Here is a 22,406-nt window from a genome sequence, read left to right on the forward strand (position 1 = left end):
AGTTACTTTTGTTGTGTTCTTGATTAAGATGAGCAATTTAGAGCGAGCCACTATGTCATTCAACAATAGTAACTCTCATATCTACTCCTAGATTCTTAGCGGTACTTGTTACTGCCACTAAATTTCTGTGAGGGGTGGCTTCCATCACCTAAAAATCTTAGCTATGTTTCTTTTGTTTGTTTTTGTTTCTTGCTGTTCAAGATATGTACCTAAAATGACAGAAGAAACTTTCAAACTTAGAAGGATTCGAGGAAATGTAGCATCAGTGGAAGAAAAAGTAGATGACAAAACTGGATGACACAATTCTTTTGAGGCAAACTATTAGGTCGGTACAAAAGTAATCTTATTTTTGCAATTTTTAACCTTTTAAACCACAATTTTGCACCAACCTAATATATTTTTAGTGAAGAATTAGAAATTCTACAGACTATTTTTTAATACATAGCATCATGATAAAACTGTGTTATTTAATATTTTATTCAATAATTCTGAGATTTATTAAGGAAGGCATAATACTAATCCTCATCCATGAGGGTTGGATACAAAATTGAAGAGTAATAATATGCCACAGGATGGTTTGGCTACTGGTGAAGCTTTGCTTCTATTAGAGCTATTACAGACAGACTGCTGAAAAGTAGATTGTGAGTGGACTATGGAATTCTAGAGTATAAATTCAGTTCCTTCAAATTTGCATTGTTCTCTGTTTTAGCATGTAATGTCAAAATGTCATCCCAAATAGGTAGTGAGAGAACTCAGTATATGTCATTCCACTCTACTCCTTTCCAGATTTATGGTAGCTACTTCTTAATGAGTAGAAAATAAACTTGTGCCTGATCCTTGATCTTAAAATTTAGCCAACTAAATTTACTATAAGACACACAGTAAAATTTGTCTGCAGGACCTTGATTTTTCACATAAAATTTATTCCGAGCATTTACCAAGTACAATGCAAAAGATGTTGAAGAGAATTTTGGAATCACTCAAAAGGTGAGATGGAAAATCAAGATCTAATCAGCCAGTTAAGAACATCATTGAAAAACTTACATAAAATATTTATTTTGACTTTATATAACTATAAAGTATTTAAAGTATGATAAAATATAAAATTAAATTATTTTTAAATTATATAGGCTAATATAACCAAATATATTTTTATACCTTGAACACCTTTCAAAGTGTAAGTCAGTTGTAATAGTCATATCTTCTTGGTCATTTACTTTGTTTGCACTTCTTAAAACAGATTCTTGACTTTTAATATGGGATTCATCGTGGAATATTTTGTATCACAAGACTTCCATTTAAAATGAAAATGTAACATGTACGGGTATATATCCTATAATTGTATCTAGATATGATAGCTTAAATAGTGAAAAATATTTATATAATTCAGTGTAAAAGAAACATCGCTTTTGTTAAAAAATACCCAAATATTTTTTGGTTGAAATGCAATTTTTTTATTTGGGGGAGGGGGAAATGCTTTAGTTTCTTTTTTCCTTTGTACATGTAGACAGACAGTCTTTCTACAAATGAGAAAGAATATCCTCTACTTTGTGCTGCTTGAAGACATTAAGTAACCCCATTTAGTCTCAAATGAAACTTAAAATATAACCCTGCTTAGCAGTTATCTAATGATATTCCTTATACATTGCTTTTGATGTATTTTTAGACATAAATTCTTGGCCTCATGGAACCCTATAATAGATCAATAGAAAAAAAATCATTTAGTTTTAAACATTTTCCCATGGAATTAAAGAATTCCCATAGGTTAAAAAGATAAGAATTTGGCCTTTTGCCTGGGAGAGGGAAAATATCACAGAAGCTCTTTTAGAATAGTGTCACTTATACAGAAAGCCACAGAACTTCTGCTTGGCTTAGTTTTCATTAAGACAACAATAATTCAGAGCTATTATTTCCTGCTATCAGTATTTGTAAGTTATTCATGTTTTGTTCATTACAAATGAAAATGTTTTGAGAATTATCCACTTTATATATTACATGTCCGTGTTGGAAAGCAGAAAAATTAAGTGTCTTAAGTCATCTGTATTAAGAAAATTAGATCATAATCTGTATGGAAGAATGTTTAAGATTATATATCCTTTGTCATTTACACCTCTAATTACAAACAAATACACTTTAAATCAAAAAGCTTGCTACCTTGCCTGTGGCTAGCTGGTCTTTCCTTCCCTTCCCTTCCCTTCCCTTCCCTTCCCTTCCCTTCCCTTCCCTTCCCTTCCCTTCCCTTCCCTTCCTTCCTTCCTTCCTTCCTTCCTTCCTTCCTTCCTTCCTTCCTTCCTTCCTTCCTTCCTTCCTTCCTTCCTTCCTTCTTTCTTCCTTCCTTCTTTCCTTTGTTTTTTTCTTTCTCAGCTTAGAAAAGTTGTGTATTCAAAAGTAAAAGTGAGCAAGTTTGTTTTGAGACTAATATACATCCTTGGCTAAGTTTAGATTCCAGTGAATAGTTCTGGATTCCAATTCAGTTTTAAACTATTGTCTCTCTACTTTGTTTAGTTTTAGGGAATTGCCAAATTCAGCATTGAGGTTTATAATACTGAGTGTCCAAGAATAGTAATTAGAGGGCTGCTAATAAACATACTATAAAATGGGATGAGTTGGTAAAGATTTAGATAAATATTAGGAATTTAGTTAAGTATAAAGTAAATATTTGGAGATTCTAAACATGTGTTCCAATGATGGCAGAATTACCTTTGGAAAAAAAGGATGCTACCTAATAGTCATTGTTTTTAGAAATATTGAGTGGGCAGGGATGGCGTGGAGTGGTATAGTGTACAATTTATTGCAGCCCAACTAGGGTCCCCCTTCTCTTTATTATCTTCCCTCTTTTTCAAAGTTTGTGTCTTGCCATTCAAGTGGAAGGGTACAGTCCTAACATTTTGGTTGTCAGGGCAGTAATATTTTTAAAGGTATGGTTCAATTTTAGGATGAACTTTTTGAAGCTCAGTAATGATTGCCCTCCAACCCCCCACCCCAAATTAAGCAAATGGAAGTAGCAATGTCCATCTATAAACAATTCCGCAGACACTAGCTCAGGATAGTGGAGGAGCTGAGGAGTCTTTAGGGTCCAAACCCATTTTGGCCTTTACCCTACAAAGAGTTCATTAACATTAGTTTTGAGGGGTGAGGGGTGAAAGGGGAGTAATTAGCAGGAGCGGGCAGACAGTGGCAATGCTGAGGGGGAAAAGGTCAGACCCCCCAACCTCCAACCTCCCTTCCCCAAAGGCACCTGGATGTTAGGGATTCGGAATCCCTCCCAGGCATGCATTGGCTCTTATCTCCTGAGAGGCAAGTTTCTTTTCAGCGTTAGCCACCTGTGTGCTGCACTGCCGGTGGGAAAGGTGGCTTGGGAGAAGGCAGAGCTCAGCCACACCGTTCGGGAGTCTTTCTTGCTGAGGCTGGCGGTCCAAATACCTCCAGAACCCAGAGCGTTTAGGATGCAGAGTGCGTTCTGCCCTCTTAAATCGCCAGGATTGTAGCCCGTTGTCCTCAAGATCGGTCAGCTCTGGCGCCGGCTGACACCTCCCCAGTTTGCACAGGGTCCTGGCTGTCCTTTCCCTCTCACTTCCCCACCCCCAAAGTGGTGCTCCTGCCTCGCTCCGCCTGCTCATCCCCTGGCGCGCCCCAGAGGGTTATCAGGCTCCCCACACGCACCGCTGGCTTCCTCTGGCGCCCGGCGCGAGTGACCCGAACAGACCAACCACTGCCTCGGAGCCTCATCCACGTCCCCTGCTCCCGCTTCCCTGCCACCGCGCTGCCTGCTATTCTCCCCCGCGCTGCGGCGCCCACCGTGTGTCAGGTTTAATCCCGGGTTGGACCTGCTGTTTTGCTCATCCCCACACTCAGCCTCTCCGTCAGCCCCAAGAAGTGGAATCTGCACTGAAACTCTCCGTGGCTGGAGCCGGCGGACTGGGCATGCTCAGAAGCCAGGGCTGGCTTTGGTCTCAAGTAGGAAGCTTTTGCACTCGGGAGGCAGCGGCGACTTTGGGGAAAGTTGATCGGAGAGGGGAGGAAGCCCCAAGACGCGAAGCAGCGGCAGGAAGGAGCCCCCGGCAGCCCGGAGGAGCATGGGCACCCTGCGGGATTTACAGTATGCGCTCCAGGAGAAGATCGAGGAGCTGAGGCAGCGCGATGCTCTCATCGACGAGCTGGAGCTGGAGTTGGATCAGAAGGACGAACTGATCCAGAAGCTGCAGAACGAGCTGGACAAGTACCGCTCGGTGATCCGGCCCGCCACCCAGCAGGCGCAGAAGCAGAGCGCCAGCACCTTGCAGGGAGAGCCGCGCACCAAGCGGCAGGCGATCTCCGCGGAGCCCACCGCTTTCGACATCCAGGATCTCAGCCATGTGACCCTGCCCTTCTACCCCAAGAGCCCACAGTAAGCAGGGGTTACGCGCCGGGGCCATGTGGCGCCCCGTTGGTGGGGAGCTGCGGGTGTCTGTGTTGTCTGTCGGCCCCCGCCCCTCCCGCTTGCCTTCTCTGTCCTCATCCTCAGAAATGTTTCATTTCTGGCACCACTTGCGGGGCCGTGCACGTTTCTAGAGCCAGACTCCCTGCACCTACGTTGCCTTCATGTCTTTGTCAGATGTCAAGCTATTTTTTAAAAAAAATCTATACATGTACATTCATATATGCCAACTACTGATTATAGAGTTTGAATGTGCCCCAGGTGTGTGTCCGGCTGTGTGTGTGTATGTGAGAAGCTGAATAAAAAGCCCCATCTCCCAAATGCCTTGGCATAGCTGCCCAGCCGGAAAACCCTAAATGCCGGCTCATCAGACTTGAAATGAAATGCGTCTGATACCACCCTTACTTTCTATGTTTTGGTGGCTCTTCCGGATTTCTCTACATGCTGGCAGTTTACGCTGGTACCCTTCAAACCTGATCTTCTGTCATCATCAAAGTGTCAAAAATAAGCAAATGTGCATAGAAGAGGGCAGCTTTTTTGATTTCCTGAATTGGATGGCATTTGCAATCCACAAATGGAAGCTTAGTCTGTTGATTTAAAAACAATTTTTTTTTCTTTTTTCCTTAACATCTGAGGGAGAATATTGCTTATTTTCCTTAAGGAATTTGCATTAGGTTACTCATGGGGCACCTCCTTCTCCAAAGGGGGTTGCATGTTTTCAGGTTCAAATATAGAGAAGTACACTTACCTTTATTGACAGCGGTAGACACACTGTTTGCCTTACTCCTGGCTTCTGATGCAACCACCCTAGTATTGTTCTAGCATTTAGAGAACTACGTAGTTCTGATGTCAGTGGGCTTCACAACTTGGGTGGGGAAAATTGAATGAAACTTGTTATACACTGCTCAAGTCAGAGTTCTTATGTAAAGTGGTAGGAACATAAGGTTAACATAGAATGAGCATCCACATGAATGGTATTTTGAATTAATAGATAATGGCACAATTGACAAAATGAAGGATTTTGATACTCTATTCCAAACTACATCACATTGGCTAGATAGCATGTTACATAATCATACAAGGTCCCTTGGAACCCTTCACTTCATAAAAACAAAGAACTAATATAGGCAGAGAGAGAATAAATACTTGATTATATCATTTTGTACTTATTGGATTTGAGAGAGCTTGAGAGTATGTACTAATTCCACTTTTGAAAACTTAAAGTTGTACCTATACTTGTTGGTTCCTGAAGAGCATTTGTTGTTCGTCATGCAGGTTTAGCTTAATGCGGGGCTCGTATTTTGTGAGAGAGTGGGGAAGAGACAAGAAGGATAAACATTTCTGAGATTCTAACCTCATCAAGTTGTCTAATAGTTCAGTAGACTTAGATCTGCCTTGGAAACCTGAATGGTTTCTATATTCACTCCAACTTTCTCTGCTAAATTAATTTGCAGTCCTGACATGCTTGCCTGTTTTAGCTAACGAGGTACATGGCCATCTCTCCTGGGCCAAGTTTTGCATAATGAAAAAAATAACTCAAAGACAGCTCTCTGGATCTTTAAGCAATCCACAGGATCTCACTTTAGTAACTGCAGGACTTTGGAGTAACACAGAGCAAACTCTGCTTTTATAAAAAGACCATTTTAATAGGTTTTATAATGAAGCACGATCAAGCCAGCTGATAACTCCAGTTAAACGTTGTATCAGACACGATCTAAAGGAATCTAGAAAGTAGGGAAGGACCTGAAGTTTTAGAAATCTCTTAGTGCTTGATATGAAGAACAACTAGATTTTAAAAAAAGACCATAGTGGAAAATGAAATTAGTGTGGCATATAATTCTGTTACAATTAACATTTTATCTGTCGAGCAATTCTCTGCATTCTGATATTTATTTAATAACTTGTGCTTTAAAGAAGTCAGCTGTTAAGGTATCACCGTGATGGTTTTGGTGATTCTGAAAGATTATATTGAAGAAAATGATAGAATGTCTTCTTCCAAGCTTAAATAATTTTGGAAAAACATCTGTTCTTTTTTTCACACTTACATAAAGGAAACTAGAATAAAATTGGCTTAAGTGGTAGAGTGTACCATTCTTAAGAGAAAGAGAAGTGCAAAATGATTATTCTTATGTCACTTGAAGGATTGTGCAAGATAGCACCACAAAAAAATAGGAAAAATTGCCAGAGAAGCCTTGTTTGCATTTCAATTTATTTCGCTATAAAAAAATGATTATATTAGATTGGTGCAAAAGTAACTGTGGTTTTTGCAATTATTTTTAAACTTTTAAACCGCAATTACTTTTGCACCAACCTAATACAGACACTGTCAACAAGTGTTTGTCATTATATTTCATCTTAGTACAACTTAAATTTAGTCATCTTTCTTAAACTTACACACAGATTATTGGGAGTTCAAGTTAAAATCAAACCATCTAAATAGCATACAATTGATTTCAAATTCATATTAGTTTTCTGTTCTCTTTCCATTAGATGTAGGTAACTGCCCAGTTAACATTCTGCTCAATTATCTGATATGTGCAAATATATTTGTTTACCTTGCTGAGGACTTTTGAGGATAATTTTTAAACTTTTGTTTTTCAGTGATTTTTGTTCATTTGGAAAATAGTGTAAAATGAAAATTAACTTATTAACTTAAATCATCTTAACATTTTTGGTTTGGAATTTTCTCTTTAAGCTGGGAATTAGAGGGAAGTCTCAGTCAGATTACAGGAGCTAGCTCGGGCCCTTCTGTTGCACCTGTGGGGTGTGAGAGTGCTTTCCTCGCTTTTACACCTGTATACAAATAGCACCGAAGCCCTTTTTCGTTATGAATGTGAGGCAAAGAACTGATGTAGCAAATTGAAATCTGTATTCCACTGATACAAAATAACTACTTGAGAATGTGAACTATTAGGCTATATGTTTTGAAGTAGATTGAGCAAACAAACCCTTAAAAATGTGAAAAAAATCAATTTTATGAGATCAGATAGCCTTTCGGAGATCATATATATACATTTCTTATGGGCTTTTGAAGTAACTTTATTTCATGACATTTCATTCCTGAAAATTGACTTTATTTTTCTTTTAAGAGTGGAACTCTGATATTTTTATCTAAACCCTCTACCTATTGTAAATATTCCTAAATTCTTTCCGTTTTGCTGTCTCAGGGTCCCATGTCATTTAAGTTTGGCTATACAGATTTGAGTTCCTATCAAAAGTTGTTAGTGTCTCTGTATTCTTGTTAAGCTATTGCTTTTCACCTCAGAGGTAGCTGAATTTCAGGGAATTTTGACATATTTTGTTATGTTTCACTTTTTAATTGTGAAGTACTTTGGAAGATCTGAGGATAAAGAAATATAGTTTCTTATTTTTAAGGAGGCATTAAGTTTAACAAGATCTTATATGAACTCTTAAACATTAACACTAGTACGTCTCAAGAGAAGTGGAATCTTTGTATAAGCTGTATGTTAAATTCTGTGGGAAGTTGAGAGAATTCCAGGATTTTAGTGTAAGCATAGATGGCATAATATTAAAACATAGATATCTTCAAAAGCAACAATTAAGTTTAAAATGCACCCTACAGCTCAGTTCTTTTATGAGATGTCTGCTTTGTGCAAGCTATTGCCAGGCATTAGAGGTGAGAGATATATAGGTGCTACCATCAAGGAGTTAACAAGTAGTTAGCAGTACTGCACAAGTAAATATTCTAGAAAGTAGAATAAGGCAAGTCACAGAGGCGATAACGAAGACGGTTGGCAAAATATGATTGAGCCCACTTAATTTTGTGGTATCAGAAACTCTTATGGAATTGGAGTTATTTAAAGTAAATACATATTTGAAGGATGACCATAATTTAGTAGTGATGGGATGAGAGGGGTGGGGTAGGGATGGGGAAAGCCATCAACCAAGGGACAGACAGCAAAAGAAAGCAGAGGGTACATCTGAGGGTACATCTGTTGTAGTGGCTGTACCAGAACACCATCCCATAGTGGGAATTGAGGAAAAGCAAGTTTAGGCTAGAGAGAATGAAAATCTTAGTTTCTATTTTATAAAGTAGGTGAGAGGGCATTTCTGCTTGTTTTTGGAATAATCAAGAGTCGTGTGTGTGTGTGTGTGTGTGTGTGTGTGTGTGTGTGTGTGTGTTTTACTCGGAGAATAGTTTTTACTCATAAATAAAGCTCTGAATTTCAGAATATCAGTCCAATCCTCCACCCCTCACCAGCGCAGTACTGATTAATAACCATAGCTCTTCCAACTAGGTAAGGGTATTTAATGTAACTAAGCAGCAGGTGATTAAAATTCTTAAAGAAACCCAGTTTCACTCTTTGAAAAAAGCACGTTCCGTTTTCCACTCACTTTAAAATGTTCCCATTGAAAATAATCTAATTTTATACCACAGACATCGTTGCAGGTTCCTCACATTCCTAGGCAAATGGGACATGAGAAATGAACCTGAAGCTAGTTTTTGAAATTCATCTTTCTTGTTTTCGTGAAGGAATTTTAACGTTATTGTAATAGGCTTTCCTATTTCAGTTTGCTTAATTGGACATTGTAGTCTATGCAGTAAATTTGAATTTGTGGAAGACTTTATAAAAAATGTATGAGAACAGGCTGCTAAAACCCTACTAGGGTGTTTTGAAACACAGTCAAGTTGTGTGCCCCTAAAAGGGGGCTTATAATAAAAATACTGACAAGCCCTTGAATAGAGGAGCTCTAGAAACTGCCTGAGACTATCAATGACCAGCTAGCTTCTTTGCTCTACTGGGCCACATTTCCAAACTCCCGCTACTTGTTACTTCACTAAAGAGTTGGATTTGTATTCCTAATGGGAAAGGGTAAAAGAAGGCAGACGATGTTTTTATTGTTGCCGTTTGCAGGGTATAAGGCATATGGAAACATTTTTTTTACTGTCTGCCTAGCAATGGAGGGTCTCCATGGTATCCTAGCAACCAGTTTCAACACTGGGGCTGCTGCTCTTTCTGCCATCTCTGCTATAGGTGCTGCTGCCCATCTCAGGGAACCAGCCCTGCTGCTAGCACTCAGGCCCTCCAACTTGAACCTTCCATGCTCGGAGAACACAAGACAATGATAAATAAGCACATGCTGCAAGCAGCGTTTACCAGCGTGCTCAACAGCTTATTATGCAATCACATCTGTGGCATTTTGAATCCTAATCTGAATTGTTGAGCTGGTGCTCTTGGCCACCTCTTCCCTGACAGCCCATCTCTACTTCCTCACACCCAGCCTTCTGACACTCGTTCTACTTTCCTTTCACCATCTCCTGCGATGACTGCGTTGATCAGCATCTCCTTAAGATTTGTTTTCTGAGAAGTTAAATATGTGCAGCCTGTGTGAACCCTCTAAGTATAATTTTGTTTGTAAGAGCAGAGGAATGTTCTCCCTCCAAAACTGTCATGTACATATAAACAATGGCACAAAAACCGTAGCTACACAAAACAGATGTTTAACAAAAGGTGGGACTAATAATAAGCTCCCAAAAGTGTCGTGTTTCTGAATGGATTTTATAATCTTAGACATTTTTATGAAACAAAGCAGAAGAGTAGAGTTGGAAGAGTTATGTGTGTGTAGAAGGTGGGGAACAGCACAGGGCAAAATAAGATGAGAATTGTTAAAGCTATGCCATGTTTGCAAAGCGGTTGGAAAGGAATGATGGGCTTTGTGGCGAGTAAATAGACACAATGACTGGAATGGAATCTGTAAGTCAGGTAGTACTTTGTGGAGGAAGACAGCTATAGAGAGGAGACACCCAAACTAGAGTATAGTGAAGATTCACTTCCTCTGGGTGTGGGAGCCGCACAGGGATTTTAAGATGTTTCCTTTAGGCCAATGCTTATTTTGAATGCCTTGTGTTGTGCGTTTTAAACATCCCCTAGTCTGATACCGGGGAGGGCTTGGTGATTTTTGTGCATTCCATAGTACAGAAAAAGGAATGAGGAGAACAAGTCTGTGCATCACTGTCTCAAAAATAATGGGTCAGAATGGCACTGCCCTTCATTGTCAGGAGGTTTAACATTCATTACTGTGAATGAATGAGCCCTTACTGTGTGCCAGGCACTGCTCCTGTGCTTTCCATAAGTTGTCGTTTTTAGCATAGAACCCTGTAAGGAAGACTCCAGAGTATCCCCATTTCCCAGCACTGAGGCCGGGACACTGAAGCTCAGAGAAGCGAAATAACTTGCTCAAGGTCACACACATCGTAAACGGCTGAACCGGAATTTGAACTCGAAAGCCGTTCTTAGCCGAGAGGTTCTCCTGCTTCTCAAGGAGTGTGAGGATCAGGCAATTGTGCGGAAACCTAATGAATAACATACAAGCTGTTTTCAGGGGAGTGTCTATTCGCCAATAATTAAACTGCAAGTGAAGTTCTTTGGGAGAAGTGGGAAAAATAAGGTAGGCACAGTGGTTTCCAAACTTTGCTGCACATTAGAACCATCTGGGGAGCCTTTAAAACATCCAGTGCCTAGGTTTTACCCGAAACCAGTTAAAATCAGACTGTCTGAGAGTGGAAGCCAGCCATCACTATGTTTTAAAGATTCCTCGGATAACTTCAATGTGCAGCAAAATTTTGGAACCACTCTGATAAGAAGATAACAGGGTGTGTATGTGCGTACGTGTGTATGATATTAAACAAAGGACCAGGATAAACTTTCCACTTAAAGAGTTGAATGTTTCTATTGGTTAAAACCTTTGAGCACTAGGGGCTTGCAAAAGCAGTAGATATGTTTTTCCATATTATAGGTGTACACTATTTAATTCATGTCTTATTGTTTATTTTCCCAAATAAGTAATCATTACCGTGCCTAGCCCATTGGTTCTCAACCTTGGCTGCATTTTAGAACCTTACAGGAAACTCTGAAAAATACTTTTCCTGGGGTACCACATCCAGAGATTCTATTTCATTGCTCTGGGGTGGGCCTCAGGTATAGGTATATTATTTTAACTCCTGAAGTGATTGTAATATGCAGCTAGGATAGAAAACCTCCTTGAAAGAGTATTCAATTCAACTTTGGTTGTTGTTATAGGATATTTGAATTCACATTCTTTGGGAAAGCACTTTCCTTGGTCTCTTTTTATCAACCCAAGATACCTGCTTGCATTAGAGTCAGGCAGCTCCAGCTCCCCAATCCCCATAGCATCTGCACCTTGATCTCTGGGCAATACCTGTATGGACCTGGGGCTCCAGTCAATGGATAAGTATGTTTCCTCCTTCCTGCCAGCCATGAGTCCTGGCCACTGTTCAAATATGACACACATTAGGATTAGCCATCAATCCCAAGTTCTTTCCACTCTCACAAGCAGAGGGGGTGGGGTGGGGCAGCTGCCTTCTTAGCCACTAAGACTGTTTCCTTGGGTCCCAGATGCTTCTGTGAAATTTTAAGTATATGAAGGTGAGACAATGATGAGCTCTCCTTGAAAGAGCTGTACGGGGCTTGTAGTGACTCTCCTTCTGGTATGTGATGTCTCTGCAGCCAGCTACAGTTGTTTTTTTTTTTTTCCCCATACAGATATTTTATCCTTTTAAGGCAAACAGCCTGAGCTCAGGCTGAGGAGTACTTTCCTAGGAGGCTTCAGAGAAAGCAGAGCAAGCATGTCAAGCTCTCAGCCCCCTTTTCCGGACGGTTTGGTTTGAGTGAACAAGTCTAGGCACTGCTGGCAGTTGAGAGGTCTGAAATAACACTCCCAATCAGAGAATCTGGTATGTCCCTCAGGAAGCCTCCTGGGCAAGATGGGAATTCCAAAACACTGTGGTCACAGCCTCACTCCTGCCACAGATTGCCAGCTCTTTCTTGTGTAGCCTTCTTTTCCTCTTTTCCCCATATATTGTTGTTAAAAACTCCTCAAGATGTTCCTAACTGTCTCTGATAGGAGCCTCCTTACACTTGTAATTTCATCATCATCTTCTCAGGCAAGGATCAGCCAATATAATACTTTATATGAGATGAAAATCGCCAATATGATTGCAAACACTTTTTGGTCAAAATCTTCTCATTATGGGAGTCAGCGAGAAGCTGTTTTGTCTCCTTCCCCTCCCCGCCCTTCTAAAATATGAAAATGTATTCAGCTGACAGATAGCACGTTAAAGCAGAGTAGAAGTAATAAGGCTGCCTGGAGGATCGGGGACATTAATTACGCAGGGAAGTTAATCGTAAGGAAAGTAAACACTTTCATTATGAATCCTGCTTTATGTCTTGCATTTGGTTATTGGACCTAAATGGGAAGGATAAGAGGAATTAGCAACAATAAGAAACATGAACAAAAGCATGTGTTCACTTATGTGGCCTAGCAGTTAGAAGCAGGATGGTGGGCAAGAGTTTGTAGTAGGGCACTAGGAAAATATTTGTGTGAAGAGTTCTTATAATTCCAGATATGAAAGGATGGGCAGTAGCATTGAAAAAAATCAGTGACAATTTAGTGTCAACGTATACTACTTCCATCTGCATCAAATTAAAAAAAAAAAAATGTTAGTTACCTTTACCTGTCTGAAGATCATAAATTCTAATTAAACATCACCAGAATCGCTTTAAGATAGATGCAATTTAACTGACTTCTATATAGAAGTAGAGTAACTTAGGCCCAGCAAAAGCATAAGTAAATAGCCTAAAGTATGAATATGTAGTCAAAAGTAGATCTCCTAATGCTACTAACCTTCTGCTGTTCAGTGTTCTCACTTCTAGACCATACCTGCTCTTTTAGGAGTAGTACTCCATTTCTTTGAACATGAAATAATTTGGTTAATTTAATTTGGTTAATTGTATTAAATATCAATAATGACTAATATACCCCAGTTTAGCAAAATACTTTTGCTGTTTTCTGAAGCAGTCATATTATGGTAATATTATGCTTTCGCCAGATCTAGACCAAGGAATAAAGGAAAATGATCTCCTCCTATCTGGATATACTGCACATCATCTTAATGGTCCAGCTCTATCAATAAATTATGGTTTGCACACTGCTTCTAAATCTGTAGTGAGACGAAAGAAAAAAGGATCATCGTGACAAGAAAGAAAAACGTGAATTCTGAATTTTTCCCCTCTGGAATTATTGTTCCTGATGGACTAGAGGGGTCATACTCTACCGTTTCTGCAGGTGGCTGGCAACCACTCTGCACACGCTAGCACCCCTCCACACTTCTATCTTCATAAGATTCACTTTGCCTAAATCACTGGTGACTGAGTAACACATTTTATATCGTGGCGAGGCAGCAAAGATGGCCTTAGATTAGACTTGTGCTGGTTTGACAGGGTGTCACCATATCCTTTATAGAGAAATAGTAAACATCTGAAGGTGACAAGTGACAGGTATCATTTTGCTAGGCCTATGATGGCGATTCTTTCTGTCAGTGGGAGGAGAGGAACAACAATGCAGTGGAGTAAATCCTGGAGTGTCCACTGCATGTACTATCGAGCATGGAGTTCCATGCTCATGTGAATCACGGTCTTCATTCTAGGTAATTGCTATTGTCTTATTTAGGAACTGTCTGAGGATACCAAAGCTTAGAAAAGTAGGCTGGCAGACACTCAGATAAGTAAGAGTAGTTTTTGGCTGGAAGATCTATTCAGGGAATCCTTCTTTATTTTGAGTAAATGAATTTGACTTAATAGAAATCTCTCAGTTCTGAATTGTTAAGGAAAATCTTTCTTTTCCCCATAGTGTATGGTACAGTGTACAATGAAAGAATTGCTCAAAGATTTCAGTCATTCATTTAGTACTTAACTTTATAAAAATGTAGTGCTGAACTCCATCATACACTTGTATGAATAATGTTTCTTGTTATAGATCTGAAAAGCTTTAGAATATTGTGAAAGGAACTATGCTATGACTTTTTTTTTTTTATAGTGGTAGCCTTGATCAGGAAATAGTTATTTTTCTTCAAAATCTCATTTCAGACTTTTTGTTGTTCCTCATAAAAGGAAAATATGACGTGAAAAAGTATAATTTGTATGACTCTGACTTCCAGGTGTTTTAGCATTGCTTAGTATGGAGACCTACATTCTCTTGTTGAAAGAAGAAAAACAAGAACTAAATGATTCCTTGTTCACATAGCACTGAATGTCATAAAACTCAATGAATATTATTATGAAACAGTCAACATGAACAGGAATGACAACTAAATACAATAAACCCTCTGTGACTAGTGTATCTTCTATTAACTTCTTGCCACCTCTTTACCTTTTTATATACTTCATAAGTTCATCTAGGCTTTGCCTTTTCTTGCTTTGCTTAAGATATTAATATGTTCATTCTCCCTCTTTGAGTTTTGGTGGAAAATGCCTAGCCTAAAAAAGAAAAAAGTTCCTTTTTAAAAAAAAAAAAAATTGGAAACTATTAAAAGAATACAGTCTACGGCCTTTGAAATAATAATAATGAAAGAAAAAAATTCCATAAATAGAGAATTTAGGCACTTAGTAGCATTATATATGTGTGTTCGAGTATTCATTTACATATTCATGAATGATTATAAGAAATTATTTGAGAAAATTCTGATATTTGAGGAGTATCTTATTTCCATCAAGGGTTATATTCCATCTATAATATAATCATGATTATTTTAAACAAGCCAGAGTTACCCTTCTATACCCTCAGAAATGAATAGATCAAAAGAACTATTACTGAAATATTTTGGTGAAGATACCACTGCAAAATGTCCAGGGAGGTGAATAAAGTGGAACACATCTCCCAGAACCTTCAGCCTAAGGAACAAACCAAAACACTGCTCATCACAGAGGAGACTACCTTTCTCAGGTGACTCTTCCGTGGCTTCTCGTATCTTTTGGTACCACCACTGAAGTCCTGTCCACATTAATCATTTATCATCAGAGCAATACTCCATCTTCTGGATTCCTAAGGGCTACTGTCAGTGTGATAGATGGAAAATAACACAAATATACATTTATTTGTCTTGACAGAGTGGTATTCTCTGCTAGACAAGCTTAGAAGTTATTAAATAATACCTAAGTGAACCCTTGCTAGTGAGTTTTTAAATCACCTAGGGCAGGTATACCCCCTCCTCCTTTATGACTCTTCTTACTAGATTTCAGCACTTCTTTTTATAGTTTATTATATTGCTTTCTCATCATGTAAGGGAAGAACATAGTATTAACATCTTCTCTTGCTCCAACGAGGCTCACTTTTCTCTTTATCTTTTTTCTGGGCATAGTGAACATTTTTCTCATCTTCACCGAAATCCTTTATAAAAGTGAAGTCAGTAATTGTTACTTTTTAGCCTTGTCTTTACTAGTCAATTAGTGAGGATGATGCCGATCAGGGTGATTACAGAAGTTATTTTTCTATGCTCTCTCATGTAATTCTCAAAATAATGAAAAAGTAGATACTCTTATCATCCTACTTTTTCAGATGGAGAAAATGAGGCACAGAAAAGTTAAACAACTTGCCCAAAATAAAACAGTGGGCTAAAGCACTCAAACGCAGTCTGTGTAACCCAAGAGCCCATGTCCTTCTCTATCTGCCATGTTGCTTAGCTGATGGACCCAGCAACTTTTTTTTTTTTTTTTAGCACAAGTCCTACTTTCCATTCCTTTTATAGTTTTGTTCCTTTTATATAGATAGCTCTTCAGTAATTTTTCATGTACCCACATTTTTCATATGTCGTATACCCACCTACCCATGGTGTCCATGGGCGCATTCTCTTTCAGAGACTAGCACACCTTAGTATCATGGTAGTTCTTCTTACGATAATACTGTATTTCTGCTATGTTCAAGTGTTCTCAAATACAGTTGCTCATGCCTGAAGCCTTTTTTCCCTGTATCATACTTGTAAGTTTTCCCCATTCTCTACTTGCATATTTTCTTTTATTGGTTTAGACATTTTAATTAGCCTGTGCTTTTCCCTACTGAATCAAATTCCCATTTTAAAGAAACATTCCTTCAATTTAACAATGCTTATTTATTTTCCTTATTTATTTTCCTCCCAGTATGAGCATCTTAATTATTATTAGAAAGTTTGTTGAGTACCTTTTGATTCTTCTTTATTTGGTAATTAATAAACATATGCTACAGATTGGCTTTCAGTTATTTGTTTGTTCAAATATTTACCAAATATTAAGTTACTACTCTAGGGTAGGGCCATACTAGATGCATCTCTTTTTCCAACCCCAAATTATTTTATACCTGAAAATCTATGACTTTAGAGTATATGCTAAAAAAGACACTGCCTTTTCAGGGGTTCTTCCAACATGGCTTGGGTCTGGGAAACCTGGGCTGGAGTGACATTTCTGGTTTTCAGTATTTTCCTTCTTCATGTCCCTCACAGTTTGAATTTTTATATGTTGGCCATTACTTGGTTAACATCTACTTTCCGCAAAAGATGGTGAGTAACATGAAAACAAAGCCAGGGTCTCTTTTGCTCCCTGTCGTATCCTTGGAGCCCAGAACAGGGCTGAAACAAGGCTCTCAATGGTCCTTTGTCAAAAGAAGGATGAGATGAAGCCTCTTTATGTTCCTTGCTGTCTGGTGCTTCATCATTTAAACTAGTTTTTTTTAAATGGGAAACTTCTGTCACCAGGCTCAGTAGAGCTTGGTGGCATGATGGGCTTGGCCAGAAGAGTGTTTTACAAACTTTTGACCTTGAAGGCCCTGGCCCATCTTGGGGAGACTCCTTGTGCTCCAAATATTCATCGTAACCCCTGACAGTCTTCTAGAAATCATGCCCTTTGTTTGTTTTACCTGCCTGGCCGCTGAAGGCATTTGAATTTTTTACTGGACAAACTGGGATGACAGAGTCTTGAAAAATCACTTTTAGTTTGAATAATCTAATTCTATATTATCTTTCCAAGGACGCACAATTGTCTTCCAATTCAGATAAATGTTTCATCTCAAGCTCTGCCACATAAAACCTTATAAACTAGTTAACCTCGAAGAGTAAATGGGTTGGTTGTTGAGAAATACAAGCATGGAATTAATGGAACTAGTTATAGGAATATCTTTTCAAATTCTTAATTCTTTTTGCAGATGCAGTCACAGATCTCCTTAACAAAATCCTATCAAGCTTAAGATAATAACTTACTAATTTTGACTATCCAAAAATTCACATATCTCTTAATATTATGAGATGATAGAGACCATCAAACTCCTGATAAAATGCTTTTTTATGAGGTACTTGCGTCAACATTAACCAAAATAAAACAGGGAAAATTTAAAGGTTGATTTTGTTTGGCATATTGTTTTTTAGCTCTTTAGTAGGGGTGTCCAAACTTTTTTCAACGGTTTTCACCAAGGGCCATATGCGGTAAAATACACAAACAGCCAGGCCACTCACTCGAGGTGAAGTACGTATTGCCTCACCTGGTTTATTTAAGTAAACTAAATATATTTTGGGAATTTGCTGTGGGCCAATTAACAATGGATTGTGGACAGCAGTTGGCCCACGGGCCGCAGTTTGGACATCCCTGCTCTTTAGGATGGAACCTGGGAACACCCAATCCTAGAAAAAAATATTTTCACCTGATCATGTGCTTCTGTGAATATCTGAGGTTATTTTCCTGGACAGCCTGTGTACCAGTGCAACTGTATTTCTTGTATCTGGTAAAAGTAGGGCTTGGTAACAACTTATAGTCATTGGCTAGAAAAGTGAATATATGTTTGATCTCATTTTTGCCTCATGATATGTGAGTGAATAAAGGAGACTGGATCATCTTCATTTTACAGAAGAGATAATTAGGCATCAAAGTGGTGAGGTAACAAAACCCAAATTCAACAGCTCTTAAGTGACAACACGGTAGGTACAGTAGGTTGTCAGCTTCTGTTCATCCCCCTTTCCGCACTCTGCAGCATCAGGGCATTCATGAGATTGCCTTGAGAATCCATGGAGCAGTGGTACAGCAATGCATTTATGTAGAATACAAAAAGGTAGACTCGGAACACAACAGATACAACAGATAATGGCATGGGCTCTAGTTCAATTGCTGCTTTACCACTCACTAGGTGTGTGACATAGAATTTGTCTGAGTTCCCATTTTTTCTCATTATAAATGAGGATTAAAACACATGCCATGACGAGAGATGATGTTTGTGAGTCCCTCAGCACATGATCCAAACATAGTATGGGCTTCTTACGTCACCTAAAACATAAGCTGTTGGGATTACCATTGTATTGTCAGTTTTGCATTTATCACACTAAATTCCATTATTAAAGTCCTATTACCATCTCTCAACCAAACTGAAGAGCATGAGTGGAAAGAGTGTCAGTAATGACAAGGTCCTAGAGCACAGCCCAATGCAACCCAGCTTGGTTTTGCTGGGTCCTTTTCAAAAGAAGACTGAGTGACAGCAAGAATCCTACATGACTTCTTTGTGGGCTAACTATGGCAAGGAAGAGCAAACACAATAATGCAGTTTATTTCATTCAATGAGCAGGTGCAGGCCTATAGAGAAGTCAAGAAGGATTGGCCAAGTTTGAACTGAGTGATATGTATTTAAATACTATTAAGAAATCATAGTGAAAATAATTATAGTACTATCTGAAGGAAAAGCTAGCTGTCTGTGCTATCAAGACAGGAAGAATATTTGGTGGTCATTCTTTGCAGATGTGTTTATGTGAAATGTTAGTAACGTTGTTCTTAACCTTCATTTTAACACATAGGGCCATTATGTATGTAGAATATGGCACTACTGCTCTAGAGTACTACCCATTTTTAAAGACTCACTGCTTTAATGCTTTGATTTTAGTCCATCACAAGTATTTAGAGCAAAATGCCTTTTATGTTTCCTGAAATGTCTGCATAAAAGTTATGCACTGATAATAGATTTCTATTTGAAAACCATTCATTCTTGACTTGAATATTTGCTGTCCAGGCTGAGAAGCCATCAGACACAGAACATAATCTTAAGCAATAAATACTTTCTCTTGAAGACTTTGATACTGCATCTCAAGACGTCTTTTCAAAAACAATGTGATTGTGGATAAAAGCAGTGATAACAGCCTTGTTAGCTTATGGAGGTATACGTTAATATTCTTGGACAAATTCGTGACAGTTGGGGTGATGAGCTGATAATGGAAAGCTCTACAATAAAAATACTAATTTATTTTGAAATGTGTTGTCTAGTACAAAAAATAATATGTTTAACAGCTTTATTGAGGTATAATTCACATACCATAAAATTCACCCAGGGTGCATGTACAGTACAATGATTTTTAGTAAATTTATAATCTTACAACTATGACCACACTCAAGTTTCAGAACATTTCTATTGCCCCCAATTACTTGGGGCCCATTTGCAGTTAATCCTGGCTCCACTCCAGCCCCAAGCAATCACTGATCTTCTCTCTGTCTTTATAAATTACCTTTTCTATACATCTCATATAAGCTGGTATCTTATTTTGCAAATTACACCAATTCACTTGAATGACTATGTGACATCAATATATGGTTTATTCAATGGGAAGATTGAAGTTTAAATGTGAAGGGTGTATTTGAATCCAGGACATTCGTTGTTATAATTAAATATTAAACTTCATTAGTGTGATAAGATTTCAACTGGATGATTTTTTGTAGTTTGGAATAATGAAGAAACTGAGGAGTTTAGTTTTGTACCTAGATCCAATAGATTAGTGTGGCAATGACATGATCAACAGGAATAACAATAATAGCAGCAGGCTGCCATTTAGGAAATGCTTACTGTGTGCAGGCATTCGACTGGGGGATTCATGTACATTTTTTCCTAATCTTCATACTAGTTCTGAAGGGTACAGTGTGTATGTAGTGACAAACTAAAGTGAAGTAAACTCAGAGAAATTGAGTGATTTGCCCAAGACCACACAATGCTTTCCGAGTCCAAAAATCTATGCATTTGGTTGCTGTACTGAGTGGTACTGTGGTAAGCACAGTGTATAACTTATACCTTCCCACAGCTTCCCAAGTCTTTAATTTTTTTTTTTCTCATCACTAAGATATATCCTTGAAGTTACCCTCTCACTTGGCAGTTTGGCTTCCCATGTAGTAAAAGAAGAAAGCATCAGTGTGTTAAAAAAGATAAGCACCAATCGCTGAGGCGAGTATAGAATTAATCAGGGAGCTGTTTGTGAAATGAGAGGCAAATATTTGAATTATGAGATAAAGGAATGGACAAGCATATATGAGAGAAATATAAGACAAAAAAAACCTTGCAAGATTTGAGAAGGGAGGAATTTTGGTTATCTAGGTGTGCCTGAGGTGGTGATTTCATGAAGAAGGGGAAGGGTTTCAATACGAACTCTCTTAATGGTAGAACCTTTTTGAAAGGAAGAATTCTAATGGATTCTTGTGCCAGTGGGGCTGAAAACATATGAACAAGACTAAATGCTCTCTAATGCAGGTGGGCCTGCCCCCAGTGGAATGTCACTGATTTACGTGACTGTGGCTGACTCCACTTCCTCGCACTAAGGACCGTGGCTAGATACCTGGCTGGCTGTATTCCCCAGAGGCCTTTGTTCTGATGCCAGTCAATCCTGCCTGGTGCAAAGGCTTCTGGGTTATGAGCCAATTGGGAAACATGCCAAATCTGGTGCTTATTCAGCAGTGAAATGAGGTGGCACTGTTAGTTTTTTTTTTTCTTTCTCCTTCTTATGTATAGGTGCCAGGAACAAAGTTTCAATTTGAGAGAATAAAGAATAATTTTACTTTGAGGATTCACTGGGGATTGATAAAAGAGATTTCAGAGATGAAACTATTTCATATGGTTGCAGTAAGCTGCAAATTCAAGCTTCAGTTACACAAGTGGTTGGAAGTCTTAAATTCCATTGCCCATATTTGAATTTTCATATTCAAATAAGTAATAGTAAAGGTAGTGATGTTTGTGTATGGTAACCTGTTTTGAGAAGAATATAGGTAAAAAGCAACTGGAAATTTAAAATATTAGAGATGCACATATACATTCATATACAAAGGATTTAGAGCAATTTCATAAAAATGCATATGACACAACAAGATTTTCAAAAATATCCCATAAATCATTGAGCAAGTTGATACTGTTTCTACGTGTTTTGTTTATTTGCAGAATCCAGAATGGTGGGTAGAGCATAATAGATATGGATGCCACAGTTGTTCCCTGGACTAGGAGCATCAGGGTCACTTACAGGACTTTGGTTTTTAGAGTTTATTTTAAATGTATATATATAAATGTGTATATATGTATATATATATATATATATGTATGTTTAGGAATTCATATAGTGTTTAAGGGGAGTCAACACTTACATTTCAGTTTTGTTAGGTGTTTTTTTTTTTCATCTTCAAATGCTACATTAGTCCATACTTAACATTTGAGGCCTTTGAAGCTCAGAGAGTTTAAGCAACTTGATCAAGATCACAGAGCTCTGTATAAATGAAGCCAGAATTTGAACCCAGTCTGGTTGACTCCACACTCTCACTCTTCCCATTACAGAGCATGGTCTGTTAGTGCTAAGTGAGAACTAAAAACAAACAGAACAAAACAAAAACAAACCAACCACAAGGATTGCTTAGTGCACCCTCTTTCATTATACAAGTAATGACAATGCGATCCAGAGAGTTTGTGATCTAGGGTAATGTCACGGGTAAGGGGCAAAGCCCAGACCCAGGTCTCTTAATACCTAATTCTCTCATTTCTGGTGTTGAATTCCAGTTTCTAGATGTTTCTAAATTATTGTTCTTGGAAATCTGTTGTTGCTGATGTAAAGGCAGTTTTCTCACAGTTCTGTTTCCTGTATCAGCTCCCCCAAATGTTTTGATCAGCAGTTTGGCTCTCTGTGTTTTTGTAATCAAATACCCAAGTGCTGGTAACGTGCACTTTCCCAGGTTCAAGCTGGGGGCTTTATTTACTTGGGCACAGCCAGCATGTATTGTAATACCCTGCTTCCTTAGCTGCCTTCAAGAGTAAAATAAGCAAGTTCATTTAACATTAATAGATGCAGTCTTATTTCTGCCTTATTCACTGAGGGAAATCGTGCAGTTAACTGCAATTTCAGTTATTTTCAGCGCAACTTCAAGGGAAT

The 22,406-nt window shown here is 38.5% G+C and overlaps 1 protein-coding gene across 3 annotated transcripts in view; it reads left to right on the plus strand.

The window, feature by feature from the left end:
• PRKG1 (protein kinase cGMP-dependent 1) overlaps positions 1-22,406 on the plus strand; it is a 1,130,349-nt gene that overhangs the window by 76,321 nt on the left and 1,031,622 nt on the right. Inside the window, exon 1 of one of the 3 annotated variants that reach the window (XM_019738591.2) lies at positions 3,686-4,387. The exons of 1 other annotated variant lie outside the window; for it this stretch is intronic. In XM_019738591.2, coding sequence (XP_019594150.1) covers positions 4,077-4,387 — 311 coding nt within the window. In that variant the 5' untranslated portion in view covers positions 3,686-4,076. Of the gene's footprint in view, positions 1-3,685; positions 4,388-22,406 lie in introns of those variants that run through there. One more of the 3 variants, XM_019738608.2, reaches the window with a different exon arrangement.

The sequence above is a fragment of the Rhinolophus sinicus genome, linkage group LG07, assembly GCF_036562045.2.
Source record: "Rhinolophus sinicus isolate RSC01 linkage group LG07, ASM3656204v1, whole genome shotgun sequence".
NCBI classification, from domain to species: domain Eukaryota; kingdom Metazoa; phylum Chordata; class Mammalia; order Chiroptera; family Rhinolophidae; genus Rhinolophus; species Rhinolophus sinicus.